Source organism: Engraulis encrasicolus, chromosome 7, assembly GCF_034702125.1.
Source record: "Engraulis encrasicolus isolate BLACKSEA-1 chromosome 7, IST_EnEncr_1.0, whole genome shotgun sequence".
Classification (NCBI taxonomy): Eukaryota; Metazoa; Chordata; class Actinopteri; order Clupeiformes; family Engraulidae; genus Engraulis; species Engraulis encrasicolus.
Window position 1 is genome coordinate 42499384 of NC_085863.1, and position 18058 is coordinate 42517441.

Below are 18058 nucleotides of genomic sequence, written 5' to 3' on the forward strand. Positions count from 1 at the left end.
AGAATTGTAATGGCTATGACTTAATCTGTTACTTATGGCTCTCTGTAATGTCATAGCAATGTCGTTATGATATACTTGAGTATTTTTGGCAAACAGTCAATAGATCCGCCGGCGACCCCATCTGTACAAAGAAGGTACTGCACTCAATAATGTGGTTATGATGCCCATACAACATTACAGGGGTCTATATTACAACTAGAATGCTGTTCTAATCAAATAAAGTGGTACATGTATCAGTAAAAGTAAAATAAAAAACAACACCAATCAAATACAAAAGCAATGTGGCCCTGCTGTGGCCTAGCGGTAGGGCACTGGTTTACTATGCTGGCGACCCAGGTTGAATTACAGACCGGGTCATTTGCCGATCCTTCCCTGTTTCTCTCTCCACACTCATTTCCTCTCTCTCCTCAAATGTTCTGTCAAAAATAAAGGCAAAAAGCCCTAAAAAAACAGTTTTTAAAAAAGCCAAAAGCAATGTGTTTTGAGTGTAACAGGTACCCGTGTCCATAAGGGGAGATGAAGTAGAGGCAGCAGTGCACGCGGTTGTCCTGAATGTTCTTCCTGTTCAGTCCGCTCTCGTCTCTGAAGTACTGCTCAAACTGCTGGTCGACGTAGTCCTCCACCTCCTTCCAGCTGAGACAGAATGCATAGCAATCATAAAATTAATAAACTACAAATATGACTGACTTGCATGAGAAACTCACTTCTGTAATGCTGACTGAAATCATGGTGATTTGTTTTCTGAAGGGCATGAAAATCAGCTACTATGTGGAAAGCATGAAATACATTTCATGAAGAGTATAAAGCACCTTCCAGTACACCTATACATAGGCCCTGGCCCGGACAAAATGGGGCTGACGGTGATCTCATCAAAAGGGGGCTAGGTGCTAAAGATGGCCGCCGGGCCAGGTTGTGGGGCTTAGGGCCGCTTTTCCTGGCCCGTCGAATTCGATGGGCCTGTAGCAACCCAATGTAAGTAGGCTGCCGGATGTGAGTGTCCGGATATCCGCCCGAGTATTTACGTCTATTTTACCTCAGCTACTCGATTTCGGTCGTGTATTTACGACGGTTTAACCTCAGCTACTTGATTTTGGTCCGATTTGAGTCTGACTGAAGATGGAAGGGACATAGGTGCCGTGCGTAAAGAGCCCTCAGCACATCGCCGTTTCGGCGACACCAGAGTTCCTTGATCTCCCAATCAAAAGAATAGGCCCGGTGACCAATAACATCAAAATAATTTAAACAAAATAATAAAATGAAATTATAACTTAAAACCGAATTGATTTGGGTGTGAAAATTAAACTGTCTCAACCGGGCACCTCACCAGGAATCCATCTAAAGATAACGGCGTTACTTTCTCGTCGGCATTCTTTTGTTTTTATTATCCAGGAGGACTGCGTGCGTGTCTAAGCAAATCATCCTGCCCTTTCGCAATGTTAAATAAAAGGTTTTGCACAAGACTATAGCCTAAAATAGGCCTAGATGGCATGCATTGTCACAGACACTGGAATAGCCCGTTTCGGAAGGCATTAAAGTTTCGAGTTTACCCAGTCTAAATGTAGAGCACTCGGGAAGCGTTTTACTCCTTACATTAGTGAAACATAACGTCAGGATAGCCTAAAAGAATATCTGGGCATAGCCTTCTCGCTGAGTTAAAACAGCAGTTATGCCGCATATTGTGTAGTTATTATTTGGTGGTGCAAAAACAACACGCGAAACCATGCCGCATATTGTGCCATTATTATTGGTGATGCCGAACAACAAAGCCAGATTGGTGACTGAGCCTGCCTAGTAGGCTACATTTAGACATAGCCTACTCAGTTCATGTACATTTAAAAGTGTCAGTGCAGAATTTAACTGGACGCTGAATATAAATATTGGAGCCTGTGTCCCTCCGTGTCTAGATATTGTACAGTCAGAGGCGCGCCTGCACGCTCTTATTTCTGTATTAGGCCGCCTATATGAAAATATCCTCAAACGGTCACAACATCAGAGGACCTTCGTGGTGGACGATACTTGCGGCGGGGCCGAGACCAAGTTGTTACGGGACAGTCTAATATTATTGAAGAGACAGACATGCTCGATACTTTACCCGGTCTAAATGTAGGCCTAGCACTCGAAAAGTTATGCCGCATATTGTGCAGATTATTTGGTGATGCCAACAACACATGAAACCAGGCATATTCAGTGGTGTAGTCTACGTAGAACGCAGGTATACGGAGTATACCCACTTCTAAATTTTAGGGGATTCAGTATAATTGATTGATCCATTAGGCCTATTTAGAATGGCATAAATATATACAGTATACCCACTTCAAAAAATGCGAGAATATACAGTATACCCACTTCAAAAAAGTAGACTAGGCCTACACCGCTGGGCATATTGGAGACTAGAGCCTATAATTTAGACATAGCCTATTCATTTTATCGTGTAACGTAGGCTAAACTTACAAGTGTCAGTAAAGAATCAAACGGGGCGCTGAAATATTGGAGCCAGTAACTTCGTGTCCGGTGGATATTGTGCAGAGGTGTGTGTGCGCGCGCACAACTAATTTATAATTTCTCTCCCATCTCTTTGCTCATCAAGCCTCCGATCTCCAAAAAGACACGGGCACTCAGGATAACTGTTTGCGAGATGTTTAAATAATGTGATGCACGTTCTTTATGACATGGCATTGTTTGGCCACCCTAAATTCAACATGACTGCATTCGCACATATCGTTTAAACATCCATGATGGAATTGTCACTTAATGTGCAAGTATTGGATATGAAAAAAATATCCTAAAACGGTCACAACACCTGAGGACCCGTGGTGGTGTTGTGGATATTTGCGGCGGATCCGAGGCCGAGTTGTTACGGTAGGCTACAATCATATTATAGAAGGGACAGTCAGGCGACAAAGCGCGACTCACATCGGGTATCTGTGGTACCTCAAAGCATTCCTGATGGTGGAAATGAATGCATAGCCTTTCTCTCTGATGAATGCAAATGCATGCAAATACTCGGGCGGATATCCGGGCACTCACATCCGGCAGCCTACTTACATTGGGTTGCTACAGGGCCATCAAGCACCGCCGAGGCTCGGAGGCGGGGTCAACCTCGGGCAGAGGTCAGGGAGGGGTCGGGGAGGGGTTAGTGTCCGAGACCAAATAAAGGGCAGATGTTGAGACTGAAGCATACAGTATTTCATTTTTTTTATACACTACAAGAACGAAGAAAGAAGAAGATGGCTGCTGAGCGCGTGATCTGGTCTGTGGAGGACGTGAAGACGCTCCTCACCATCTGGGCTGAAGACTCAGTCCAGAGGAAAATCGATGGGGTGTGCAGAAACGAAGACGTGATGAAGTTCATTTCTTCAGAGATGGCCAAGGTCGGTGTGTTCCGAACAACACGACAAGTCCGTGAGAAGCTAAAGAAACTGCGGGCGTCCTACAAAGCGGCCAAAATACACAACGGTCGCAGTGGTGTGGCGCCAAAGAAGTTCCCTTTTTATGACTTGATGGACAGCGTGTTGGGTCACCGGCCTAGTCAATCCACGGGACGGAACACAGCAGAACTGCAGGACCTGCTGGCTAGTCTCGAGAGGGTAGCTCGAGAAGACCGGGAGTGTGAGGTGATGCTGCGGAAAACGGAGATGAAGAGCGAGCAGGAAATGCGAGAGAGAGAGATGGAAAGCACACAGCAACTATGGCAGGAACTCGGCCTCCAGATGCAACTTGCGAGGGAAGCGTGGGCAGAGCATATGAGAAGAGAGGACAGCAGGGGCAAGGAGATGCTGAGTCTGCTAGCCGCCATGATCCACAAGAAGTAGACACTTCACAACACTGCGCAAGAGTAGAAGTCTATTTTTTGGCCTACTCATTTTTTTTTTATTTGAAAAGCTCTTTTTCAAATCCACCATTTTTGACTTTTTGTATTTTTATAGGATATTGGATTTGAATGTGATTTGCCTTTATTTATTTGTTATTGTTATTGTTATTTCCATCCATTTGACATTAAAGCCCTTGTGTAAATTTCAAACTGTGTTTGGCGATCTGTCTGAAACGTGCGATATAGCCTACCAGACCTTCGGCGATAATAGCGCAAAAGCTAAATAAGCCGACATAAATGTCATGTGTGAGTATTTGTGAGACACTTTTTATTGGTGTCCAGTGGAAAGCATGCCAAATCACGATAATGGCACAAGAGTTGGCGGCTAAAAGCAGAAAAAAGCCGACATGACTTAGCTATGACATCCCAAGTTTAAGTGTAGTGGTGCTCATGATGCCCTGATAACAACAAAAAAGTTATGTTGGCTAAATAACTTTAAAAACACAAACAGAAGTGCCAAAGTTGCATCTTATGAAATTATGCCATAAGAAAGCCAAACACCCCAAACTAATGCTTAACCATAATTTGCCCAGAATTTAGCGATAAGTCCCCCATGCAGCCACATTATTACACAGTAAAGCACAGCTGTTATTGACTTAGGCCTATTTAAAATCATCCTCACTGCTGCCCTAGTGTCTCATGTTTTGCAGACATACTAAACCATAGGCATACGTTTTGCAGACATGTGCCATAGTGCGCACACTTAGAATTCCCTGCAGGACACACACCGATGTTATGCAGATTGAACGACTTGTAGGCTACGCTACTTCCGTGGCTACTTTAATAAATAGTCGCTATTCCCCTGGCTCATAATTTTCTATAGGTACTGATGAAGGTGCTATGTCTCCGGGATTTGGTCTCTTTTCACATGGTAACTTATTCAATTACCTGCACATTCACCATGAATAGACAGGTGGCACGCCGCAACGAGGGGGTGTGTCGCTATGTCCGGGGCCCATCATTTTCTATAGCAGCTGATGAAGATGCTATGTCTCCGGGATTTGGTCTCTTTTCACATGGTAACTTATTCAATTACCTGCACATTCACCATGAATAGACAGGTGGCACGCCGCAACGAGGGGGTGTGTCGCTATGTCCGGGGCTCATAATTTTCTATAGCAACTGATGAAGGTGCTATGTCTCCGGGATTTGGTCTCCTTTCACATGGTAACTTATTCAATTACCTGCACATTCATGTCTCGCTATGTCCGGGGCTCATGCTTCTGTGCGCGATTGGGGGGATTAACTGGGCATGATGACAACACCTATTCACAGCAGCTAGGTGTCTGACATTGGGGGGACACTGGGAGGCTATGCTTGCTGTATTTGCCTTAGGCCTACGTGTCTTACATTTGAAATATAGTAATAGGCCTATTGTAGTGTAGGCCTAATGGATTATTTTGAAAAGACTGTCTAACACGAAATCAGTAGGCCTAATGCATTAGACCTACAGTTTCACTGGTGATGGTGAATACACCATAAGGCAGGGGTATGTCGTTGTGCCCGCTTGTGCATACGTTTGAGATTACTTGTTTGCATCACAGCTTATTTAAAAAAGGCTTCATGTGCTGGACAAAGTGGATATGAAATAAACAAGTCCGACAGGCGGACAACAGATGCGTCCGTCTATGCCCGTTCTGAACCTTTTTTGCCCAAACGCCCCCTTGGCCTCCTCATAACCTGTCAAGGCAATTTATCAATAAGCCTACCATGTACTGTATAAGCCTGGATTTGAAAAAGTACCATAGGATTTCAACAGTGTTGGGCAATTTACTGAAAAACTGTAATGCATTGCTGATTACATGTTACTGTCTTTTCAAAATAATCCCTTACACTACATTTAGCAATGTGGGGACCTAAGGCGAATTTAGCTTAGGGGGGCCATCGGTCCATCCCATATCACATTTTTTTTAACATAAAATCTCTATTTTTGTTAGGCTATTTTTTTTTTTTTAAATCACTTTTTTTTTTTTTTTTTTTTTTAATTACAAACATAAAAAACAGGCAAACATTACAACCCTTTCTGGACAGATTTCAATGAATAGGCTATTTGCAATTTTGCATAGGCCTACATTAAATAAACTAAAATGTGAAATTCTCTTTTCACTTTAATATGAGAGCAGTGATGTCCCCCCCTCACTGAAGTGTTATTTCATGTGTGAGCATGATGCTGTCACCTATTTGAAGTGACGTTGATGTTGGATTTCATGGAATACTTTTAAATGCCGCTTTGGGAAGAAAACAGAGTAGGCGACAGGTGAACTGTATTTCTGTCAAAACAGTGGTTTGCAGGCGTTTGCGTTTTCACGTGGATATTGTCTTCGTGGACCGTAACAGACAAACCGTAAGTTCCATAAACTAATCAATGAGACATTGGCTACGTGTACATGATGTTTTTAAGTCCGATTTAATAAATGCGATTTAAATAGATCGGATTAAGAGTTATTTTGCGATGTGTATACATGGCACTTTCACTGAAATGGAGACACATTGCGATTGGACTGAGGACGCACGTGCTGAGCGAGCCAAATAAGGCACGGGGGCGTGGTTCAATGCCACCGAGATGCAGGTCATCTTCCCCACGAAAATCGTTGCCTCAGGCGGACTGAAATCACAACATTTCCCCCTTTCTCCCTGGATCATTTACAATGCTACATTAGCTACCCTGTTAGCATAGAAAAACGAGTGGTCAAATGGTAATGTGGAGTAACTTTGTTGTGCTTCATTACTTCGTGGGGCACTTTTACATCAATATATGGAAGCCACAACATTTATAGTCGCTTAGGGACTTTAAATTAAGCAAAACTTTCATGTGAAAATCAACAGGAAGTGCCGCCATGTTTTTCTCACTGGCAAAGAGCACGGTTGGTTTGCACGCATGAGCTCCAGGCCAAAACTGAGCGACTGCCACCTTGTGGACACAAGAGGGAATCACAGGAGGGAATCACAATTCAGAAACGCATCACGGGAGGGAAACACATCACGGGAGGGCGGACGGACGGACGGAGGGACGGAGGGACGGACGGACGGACGGACGGACACCAAAGCCTCTTATAGAGATGCGTGGGACGCATCTAATAACCTGTATTCCCATCATCCTACTGGGAGGTTATGCCTGCTGTAGGCTGTATTGACGAGACACACACCGATTGCTGGTCAGAGTCTTTAATGTAACTCGATTGAACTACCTGTTAAAAGTGATGACTCCTGCAAAGCACACTGCTTATATACCCAGGGGTCATACTGCCATCTTGTGGTAACATTGATAACTTCACATATCAATACATCTCCCCTTTTTTCAAGTACAGATCATATCCAAACCATAAACTTAAACCTGTTGACAACATTTCAAAATTAAATCCATTGCCTGACTTCATATATCTCGAGTCAACCATATACTGTTTCTCAAATTCCATTAAACAAAATAAAACACATTTTCTGTTTACATTACCTCTGTGTGTCAACCTTGTACATTGAATTATAACTTCAACCATTTCACTGTTTACAACTCAACATACATTTTCAACAGTTTGGAACCCTTTTGTTTTCAACCTTTATACATTCACCTCAGAGCATTTTATTACATTTCCTCAATCAACCTCTTTGGTCTCACAATTTCTCTTTGTGAGCTTCTACCTTGTGTCACCTCAATTTGTTCGTTTTGTTCTGTCTCTGAGTTCTGATTGTCTGCCATTTCTGTTTGTTCTGTCTGGCTTGGAATCGGCATGTCATTTGTGTCACTGTCCGTAATTCTCATTTTTGTCTGAGGCACTTTCAGCAAGTGACGTCGATTTCGCCTCACTGTTTTCCCATGCTCTGTGATGACTTGGTACGATCTGGGAGTTGTTTCTTTCACCACTTTCGCCAGCGGTCCCCATTCTCCATCACCTCTCACTCGCACTATGTCCTCACGTGCAAGTGGTCTCAGAGGCCGGGCTGTTCTGTTGTACAGTTCAGTTTGCCTCTGCTCATCACGCCTCACATCTCTCTTTTCCATCTGAAGAGTTGTAGATGGAAGTCGTGTTCTGAGTTTCCGGTTCATGAGCATTTCTGCTGGTGAAAGTCCATTCTCCAGTGGTGATGCTCTGTAATTCAGAATCGCCAGATGCGGATCTTCTGCATTTTCTGCAGCTTTTTTCAAGATGCGCTTCACGATTTGCACTCCTTTCTCTGCTAACCCATTGGACTGTGGGTACAGAGGGCTTGAGGTCACATGTTTGAACCCGTATGTGTTTGCAAAGTCTCTGAAACACTGACTCGTATATTGTGGCCCGTTATCGCTGACCACGGTCATTGGTATGCCATGACGTGCGAACATAGTCTTTGTATGAGCAACCACCCTTTCTGCTGTTGTGTCACTCAACCCTATAAACTCAGGGTAGTTCGAATAATAGTCCATGACCACCAAATAGTCCTTGCCCTTTAGCTGGAATAAATCCATGCCCACTTTGCTCCACGGCTCTGTAGGCTTCTCATGGGGCCTCATAGGCTCCTTGGCCTGTTGGTATCTGTGGCGCTGGCATGTCTCACAGCGCTGCACGTATGCCTCAATGTCCTTGTGCATCTTAGGCCAATACATCACACCACGTGCACGCCTTTTGCACTTCTCAATACCCAAATGACCCTCATGCACTAATTTGACCATTTCTGCTCTCATGGAGGTAGGTATCACAATCTTTGTACCCTTTAACAGAACTCCATCTAACACAGACAGTTCACCTTTAAAGTGTTGGTACGGTTTGTCAAGCTTAACCTTTCCAGGTCGGTGTATGTTTTCCATTACTCTTTTCAGTTTCACATCCTTTTGTGTTTCTTTCACAATCTCAGCCCATTTTGCATCTGATACTGGCATGTGTACCCTTATTGCATCAATGTGAATTTGCACCACTTCTTCTGTTGTGCTATTGGTGTTGTGCAAGCTAGCCCTACTCAGCGCATCGGCTACAACTAGGTGCTTGCCTGGTGTAAACTCAAATGTCAGGTCATATTTCTGTAGTCTTAACATTAGACGTTGGATGCGCGGTGGCGCGTCACCCAGTGGCTTCTGTGAGATTGCTATCAGTGGTTTGTGATCGGTTTCTAGTATGACTGATCGTCCGTACACGTATTCATGAAACTTTTCACATCCGAACACTGCGCCTAGAGTCTCCTTCTCTATTTGCGCGTAATTTCTTTCTGCGCTTGTCATTGTGCGCGACGCGTATGCGACTGGATACCACTCTGTATCATGCTTTTGCAAAAGCACCGCTCCTAGGCCTGCTTTCGACGCATCGGTGGACACTTTCAACGGTTTGTCCTGATCATAGAATTTTAGCACTGGCTCCTGTGTGAGACTGCTTCTGAGCCATGCCCATTCTTTGGCATGTTCTGCCATCCACTGCCACATTGTATTGGTCTCTAACAAGCTTCTTAGAGCTCTTGTGTTAGCTGACAAATTTGGGATAAATTTACCCAAGTAATTCACTAGCCCTAAGGCTCTCTGTAGGTCATTTTTGTCCTGCGGTACTGGCAGCTCGGCTATAGCCCGTACCTTTTCCGGATCTGGTTGCACTCCTGCACCAGATAACTTCTCTCCAAGGTAAGTAATCTCCTGCACCCCAAATTGGCACTTACTTTTATTCAGTTTCAAGCCTGATTTTTGAGCACGTTTGAGAACTCTGGCTAATCTCTCATCATGCTCCGTTTTGGTTTTTCCCCAGACTACCACGTCATCGATAAAGACTCCCACCCCTTCTATTCCATCGAATAGCTGCTGCACGGTTCTATGAAAAACCTCAGGGGCTGAGCTAATCCCAAACGGCAAGCGCAGAAAGCAATGCCTTCCGAATGGCGTATTGAATGTGCACAATTTAGAGCTTTCCTCATCAAGCACTATTTGGTAAAACCCAGATGAGGCATCTAGTTTTGTGAAATAGCTTGCTCCACTCATTGTGCTGGTTATGTCTGATTTAGTCGGTAGCCTGTAATGCTCACGCTGTATTGCCTTGTTTAGATCTTTCGGATCTATGCACAATCGCAGGTCTCCATTTGGCTTCTCTACGATAACCAAAGAGTTTACCCATTCAGTGGGCTCTTCAATTTTTCGCACGACTCCTTCGGCTATTAGCGAGTCTATTTTTTCCCTCAGTCTCTGTCTAAGAGCTACTGGCACTTTTCTCGCTGGGTGTATGACTGGCTCTGCATTCTCTTTAAGCCTAATTTTATGTATGCCTGGTAGGCGGCCTATGCCCTTGAACACCTCTCTGTATTCCTTCACCCAATCAGTGTGTGTGGCCCTATGTGTAGTAGCCTCTGTGTTCTCTGGTGTTTTCACCTTGTCTGTGTCAATGACACTCACTCTCTTAATCAGACCTAGCTGATCACACGTTTTCAAACCCAAGATTGCTTGCCTATTGCCATCCACAAGCACAAACAAAGCATTCACTTTTTGACCTTTGCTAGACAGTGTAACTCTGCACACTCCCTTAGTGGGTATTGGTGTATCATCATATGTTCTCAGATTAATCTTTTTGTCTCTTACTTTCGGTTTGTTTTTCAGTCTCTTAAAGTCTTTCATTGGCAGGATGTTTACCTGCGCACCTGTGTCGAGCTTCAGTGGGACCTCCGTGCCATTCACATCCAGGCACGCAATCCACTCATTGCTCGAAGCGCTCATCTCACCCTCGATTAGACTAGAAGCATTTCCAGAAAAAGGCCCTTTATAAGGGTGTTAGAAGCATTTTTTAGTAAAAGTTGGGAACCTAGTTTTCTAAGACAATTAGAGTACCCTGAATTCAGCTAGCCTGGTTCCCAAGCTGGATTTTGAGTTTTTGACCATGAAATGGGCAAAAAACAAAATGGCCGCCGAAATTCTTGATTTTGGGCAGAATACGTTAGAAAGTATCACTTCTCCATGGAAATAAATGTGCAATGCTCACATATTTGCATTTAAGATGTATTCCTACACTTACACAAAGGCAAAATGTCATGGCAAAAAGATAAAAATTACTATAATTATGCCTTTTTATAATGTGATATCCTCGTAAACTGGCATTCAATAGCAATAGCCTCCGTAAAGCACATTATCATACACAATTGTCATTCAATAAGATTTGGAAAGAAAAAGAGAGAGAAAGAAGATAGTATTATCTAAAAAACTATATATTGGAACATAAATATGTCCCGGTTCTTTGAAGGAGATGAGTGAGTCATCTCTATGGGAGCACATGCTCAGCTGTACGATTAGCTGAAGACCTTTGCAATCACGCCAAAGGTCCAATCAACTGCGTCGTGGGCGGGATGTCCACTTTCTCAAAACCGAAAATAAGCCACTTTGATGCCAAACCTCTCTTCGGCTGTCGGCAACGAGGGTGTCTTGAGAGATATACATGTCCTAATGTTCTCTTTCAGTCGATTCGTTCGCATATCTATGGGAGAGTTACAATCACTCCCGATTGCTGGTCCAAACTACGTAGGCAGAACTCCAAGAGCCTCCTGTAAGGATAGCGTTCCTATCACCCTACAGACAATCAGTGGTCATGCCCAGAACCCTATGTTCCTGTGGCAATGTGGTCACATCTAGCCGGTAGAACCGGACAAAGGTGGCGGGGTTGGCCCAACCAGCCGCTCTGCACACGTCTAAAACTGCTGCACCCTTGAAGAGAGGACAAGATGTAGAGACCGCACTGGTAAAGTGAGCCCTAATCTGAGCCGGGGGTTGGCGACCCTTGGACTCATATGCCAGGGCAATGGTTTGAACCAACCATTTGGAGACCTCTACTTTAAAACTGTGAGCCCTGTAGAGGGCTTGATGAAGCACACAAACAGCTGTCCTGTTCATGTACATGCGTAAAGCGTGCACAGGGCACAAGTTGTCTGTCTCTTCCACGGATCTGAAAGGTGGTGTGCAAAAGCAGTTTGGAGAGACCCCTCTTGGAGGGGCTCGAAAGGGGCCCCACACATAGCCTCCATTACTAGACAGATATCCCAGGTGACGTAGCACGGGGCGTAAGTATCTAGTGGATGGGCACTCAGAGTGTTGGAACTGAATACTACATGGCACAATGAAATCGCTGCAAAGTAGACTTAAATGGTAAAGCATTGTCTCCCCCCAATAAGTCTTGTAGAAAGGACAACACCATCGGTACTGAACACTGAGAAGTTGTCTTGTCGCATTGGTCACAGTAGCGTTCGAAGACAGACCACTTCAGGTTATACAGTGTCCCAGTAGATTGGGCCCTGGCCCCTTGAATTGTCCTGATAACGTTATCCAGAAGACCGGTTAGGTTCAAATGTTCCCTTGCCAGACTCATAGGGGCAGGTGGCCCCTGGGCTGGGGTATGTCCTCCTGGTCCGGTGCCAGACTCGAACCTGCAGGAGAGAGGAAAGTAGCAGGAGGGGCCGAAGCCCCTACGCTCTCAGCTGAGGCCCCTGAGCCCCGTGGGTTAAGGTTGGACAAACCCTGAGAAATCTCGCCTCCTTGCAGGAGGGGAAAAAGGGAGGCGTCAGACGAAGGCGCTCGTGGTGTATTATACAGGACTTTTGGAGTCTACAAGCGCGCCATGAATGGTGACGGGGTGCGCTTTTGTGCCAAGCGCAATGGCCTGTGGTGATGGCCAAGGGGCTCCGAGGCAGCTGCTCGAGCTGGGGAAGCCACATCAGCCACTAGGGTGGTGGTCAGTCCCTCTTGTATGAGATTCTCTGTGGTGGCAGGGAGTTGGGATGAAAAGTCGTCCACCTTAGGCGGGAGATCGAAGCACTTTGCCAGGGGGGAGTCAGAGTCTGACTCCACTGAAATGCGTTGCCAGTAGTCGACCATAGTCAAGAGAACAAAGAGACAGAGCAGGCTAGAACTAGTCAAGCTCTCGTAACTTGTGTCGTTCAGGGTACTCGTGATCTCGTAATCTGCGGTGAGTAGGTTCCGTCATTGTGAAGTTTCTTGCTGCTATGGAGGACACTGTACATTCCATATGTTTGATCTGCAATGTGTGATCTCAGGTTAAAAGAGAGTGTCCACCTACACAAAGCTGAGGCTGTCTCGGTGATCGCAATGATGCTCTTTTATTGCCTGTGACATTTACCCACTTCATAGCCTGATCAGAATCTGGCTAAACTTGTATGTTCCTGTCCAAAATGTGAAGATATGACAATGCATTTGTATTCAAAGTATCAAAATGTGTGCAAAACGTGTGCAGTAGCGCATAGTAGGACTATTGGCAAATACAACGCAGCAGTCTGTTGTTCCTTTGATGACAGTGACTGATTGAACACTGACCAAGAAGTCTTCATGTCTAAGTTTTGACAGTGCAAGAAGAAAGCTAGGTCCGTGGTCTTTGCTTGTTTAGCATACTTATGCTCCTCTCCAGATTTTCCAAAGCATGATTCAGCAATGGGTGCTGAAAAAGTTGGTTTGAATGTCCTAGGAGTAATCCTGAGAGGATGTAGTTCCATCAGGGCATTTGGCACATTTAATGTAGGGCCTATGTCTAGTGGACACCTCATATCTTTAACTGAATCATCAATTGGTTGGCCTCTCTGCCATGCTGCCATTTGTGTTGAATGGGAAGTATTCTTCTCATCAAGTGTTTCATCCAGGATGTCAATGTTATCACATGTGTAGTGGATGAATTTATCTGCCGCAATGTTTGTTGGAATAATGGCACCACTCTCTTGGTTCAGTGTTTTTACAGTGCTCTCAGCTAAGGAGGATCTGGACTTGGAGGACCTGGTTGTAACTCAGACAATGACCTGCCAGGTTGAATTGTCGTATTAGGTCTTTTACCCAATAGCTTGATGAAGAGTACAAGCCAGACCGACATGTTTCGTGTTGGAGTCCATTTTTTGCCATCACTGACACAATAAATAAGGACTTAAGCCTCATTCAGAACTGTACTTTGAGCAAGTTTTTCCTTGCTACCAATTCCATCATCTTCAAGACATGTCTGGCCACTAACAATCAGGCTGAGTAGCATGTATAGACTATCTCAAATGTATGCAATAGTATCTTATAAAATATGTCTGAACATTTTTCAAAATGACACAAAATAACTGATGTTATATGTAATATCATGGTGTCATCTAGCGATTTCTGGACAGTTTTCAGAGAGCTAATAGCAACTTTAAGTGATTTTTTGGAAACACTAAATACTGCACATTATGCTAAGTATTTCTAAAATATTTATATCAATTTTCTTAACCATATAAACACACATAGGCTACAAATATCTTATTAGAAAAGCTAAATATTTGAAACGTTTAGGCTAACACCTACAATATTAGCATTATTAGCATTCTAGAAGCTATTTTATACTTTTTAAAATCCTCTATAGTAGATACATTCATCAAGACACATTATTGGGACACAAAATGTTAGAAAAGAGCATTTATTTCCAAGAACAGCAATACTTGGTAAAAATGCTCTGTCAAAAATAGCGTATTTTGGCAGCCATTTTGTTTTTCAAATTTAACTGTCAAAACCTCAAAATCCAGCTTGGGAACCAGTCTAGTTGAATTCAGCACACTTAAATTATGTTAAGTAAATAGGTTCCCAACTTTTACTAAAAAATGCTTCTAACATTCACAAATATGAAAAATGTGTCTAGACTAGATTGCATCCACGAAGAACGACTCCTCCTCGCTGTCGCTCTTTCTCTGCACGGCTTGCACCTTCCTTGAGAAGCAGGTCCTCGCGTAGTGGTTCTTTCCTCCACACTTGCGGCATTCCTTCCCGAAGGCTGGACACTGTTTCGGCGCGTGCTGCATCCCACACCTCTCGCAGTTCCCGATCTCGCGCTGCTCCCTCTGCTGCTGCTGCCTTTGTTGCTGCTGCTGCCCGGGGTTTGCATCCCTTTTCTTCGCATGCAACGTTGCTTTCGGTTTCGCGCGCTGCACTGCATCGACTTCAACAGTCTCGCTGTCTTTGCTATTGAAAGTCTTTAGCTGAGCCTTTGTACACTCAGACGCTTGGCAAATCTCGACTGCCTTATCCAATGTTAACTTAGACTCTTTCAACAATTGCATCCGCACTTTGTTGTCTTGGACCCCAATCACAATTTGGTCCCTTATCATTGAATCACGCAATCCCTCGAAGTTGCATGACTGACTTTTCAGGCGTAAGTCTGTGACATACTGTTCAATCGATTCTGACTCTTTCTGAAGTCTGTTCCTGAACACATACCTCTCGTACGTTTCATTCTTTTTCGGTGTGCAATAATCCTCGAATTTCTTCATTACAACATCGTACTTGCCCTCCTCATGTTCCGTGAAGGTAAACGTGTTGTAGACATCCAATGCGGCTCGCCCTGCTACAGTTAGCAGTAGCGCTATCTTCCTTTCCTCGTTCTGAAGACCGATAGCTAGCGAATAAAGTTCAAAACTTTGTTTAAACCGCTTCCAGTTCTCGTTGACATTACCCGTCAACTTCAACTCCTCAGGTTGTCGAATAAAGTTCATTTTGTCGTCGTCGGTTCGAAGCCTTTATCCTGGTACCATGTATTGACGAGACACACACCGATTGCTGGTCAGAGTCTTTAATGTAACTCGATTGAACTACCTGTTAAAAGTGATGACTCCTGCAAAGCACACTGCTTATATACCCAGGGGTCATACTGCCATCTTGTGGTAACATTGATAACTTCACATATCAATACACAGGCTATTTGGGAAGACATTTGTCTACCCAGCAGACAACTATCAAAACCACATGTTCGGATAGAAAGGACAGAGACGTGTCTTCGATACATTCGTTCCTTTATTTGTAGGCACAAAGGTCATAACGGTGGCTAAGCACGCCAACATAGGCAACATCAAACACACATAAGGTCAGAAAAACACCTGTCGCTAACGAAGAGGACGTTCATTTTGTGTTGCCCATCAATCTGCTGTTTCCATAGCAGCTAAGCTTTAGGCTACTGCTGTTCAGCGAACCACTGTTCCAATGCACGTCTTACGACAGCTCCAGCGTCGGCATTTTCCCCTTCCTCTGCCACGCGGAGAGGTTGAGCAAGTTGTGACGGAACGTCCCACTCTGCAAGGAATGCGTCCAGGTTTTGCTCGCAAAGATTGTGCAGTGTACAGCAAGCCAGCACCATGTCCTCAACAACTGTGACACTGCATTCATTTTTTTTGCCCAGACACCTCCATCTTCCTTTTAACCGCCCAAAGGCATGCTCAACAACACAGCGGGCACGGCTTGTCCTCTTGTTGTACAGCTCTTGACTTTGTGTCAGTCGACCAGTGTCCGGGAAAGGTTTCATCAACCAGCTCTGCAGAGGATACGCAGAGTCGCCAAGGATGAAGTAGCCCACGTCGGTACCACAGATGTTTCTGACTCTGCCTGACAAAGCATCCGAACCGAGGGCCCACCACCAGATGTTTGACTTCTTCAGCACCGTGGCATCGTGTTCTCGACCAGGTATGCCAACGTTCAAATCCCAGAACATCCCTTTCCCGTCAACAACCGCTTGCAGAATGATGGAATGCCATCCCTTTCTGTTGCAGTAGTCTGACTGGTATTGCGGTGGTTTGGTGATGGGGATGTGCGACCCATCTATGGCGCCCACACACTGAGGAATGCCGTATCTTGTTTCGAAGTAGGCCTAGTCTGCCATCTCTGCCAGTTTTGCTTGGCTGGGTAGCTTGATGTGTTTTGGTGTGAGGTAGGATATGACGGCTCGGCAGAAGGCGTGCACAGTCGTCACCACGGTAGTTTTCCCCACAGCAAACAAGTTGGCTACAGTCCTGTATTCAACGGTTGATGCCAGTTTATACAGCGCGATGGCCACTCGTTTCTCCAATGGAATAGCCAGCCGAAAGGAGGTGTTTCGTCGCTGCAATGCCGGCCTCAGTGCCCTACAGAGGTAGTCGAACGTTTCTCTGGACACTCTGAAGTCGTTCAGCCACTGCTCATCGTTGTAGGCCATGGCGGTGTGCTCCCACCAGTCACTCGATCGTGGATATGTCCACACTGATTTCAGACACATCACATCAGTGCAGTAGCTGTGAACAAGCTGCGACAAATAAACAGAAGGGGTTTGGTTAGCGACGTTATGCTACTCAGTTCGCCGGGTCAGTTACCTACTTAATTCCAAACCTAGCCTGCTAGCATTCAGCCATGTTTACGAGCATAGCCTAGACTACTGGCAAACACTACACACATAATACGGACATAATACGGACTTTTTTATTCGAAATGCATGTTGGAAAAATTCCACCAATTTTATGATACATACCTGTGCTCTCGCACGTCTCCTTCTGTTCACTCTCAGTTGTCGAGCTGCTCGTATTTTCATGCGTCTTTGTCTTCTTAACATGCGCTGCGTCCCATACAGCTTCTGAATCGACAACTTTGCCATGTAATAAAACTGTTCTTGAAAGGCAAGCCATTTTCTTTGCAGTTCTTGTCGTCTTTGTCCGTAGGCTACGAGCCAAACGGCGACCTGCTCCAGCAGAGTTTGCTCCATTTTCTTCTCCTTCTTTGTCGTTGTTCTGTTGTTGTCCTTCTGTGATTTGGCTTGTTGCGTGTTGCTCATGTTGACTCTATATGCTGATGCGGGGCGAAAGTGGGCTGTGCCCAACTGACGTTTCACAAACAAGGCGTGTACCTGAATGTGCCTGGGGTCGGCTATGAGTCCGATCAGGCAAAAAATGGCCCGGGGCCGGCAGCTCCGAGCCGGCCACTCTCCTGAGCCCCGGGCGGCCCCGGGCCGCTGAAGCGCGGCTAATGAGATCAAGGCTATTAATGAGTAGGCCTATCACACCAGTGCTTAACACAGGGCTGCTGACGGCTTTGACCAGACCAAATCATCAGAAAGGCCCCCCATCTCAACACATTACTGTACAATGCAATGGGCCCCCTCTCTCCCTGGGCCTGGAACAACATACCTGTTTGCCCCTCTACCTCCATTGCCATTGCACACAGAAGAAGGGCTCATAGGTGAATAAACAAAGACAAATCTGAAGAGTGCTGTCCTTCGCTTTATTCACTGACCCCCCACCCCCCACCCCTGTTGGTGGGCCTGGCTGGACATAAACAAGAGTCCAAAATCAGATCTTAATACTCAGATGATATTGATACTGTACCTCTCTGTGTTATTGACAGCATCTCCAAAACCAGGTGTGTCCACGATAGTCAGTCGTAGTCTGACCCCCTTCTCCTCAATGCTGACTGTGTGCTTGGTGATCTGCACTGTTTGCATAATCCTCTCTGGG

At 45.0% G+C, this 18058-nt stretch overlaps 1 protein-coding gene across 1 annotated transcript in view; it reads right to left on the reverse strand.

Annotated features, from left to right (window-relative positions):
• The window catches only part of septin4a (septin 4a), a 29726-nt gene that overhangs the window by 4163 nt on the left and 7505 nt on the right, over positions 1–18058 (reverse strand). The window contains exons 6-7 of the mRNA XM_063203611.1: positions 17930–18053; positions 499–633 (exon numbers count right to left, since the gene is read on the reverse strand). Of these exons, the coding sequence (XP_063059681.1) occupies positions 499–633; positions 17930–18053 (259 nt within the window). The remainder of the gene's footprint in view (positions 1–498; positions 634–17929; positions 18054–18058) is intronic.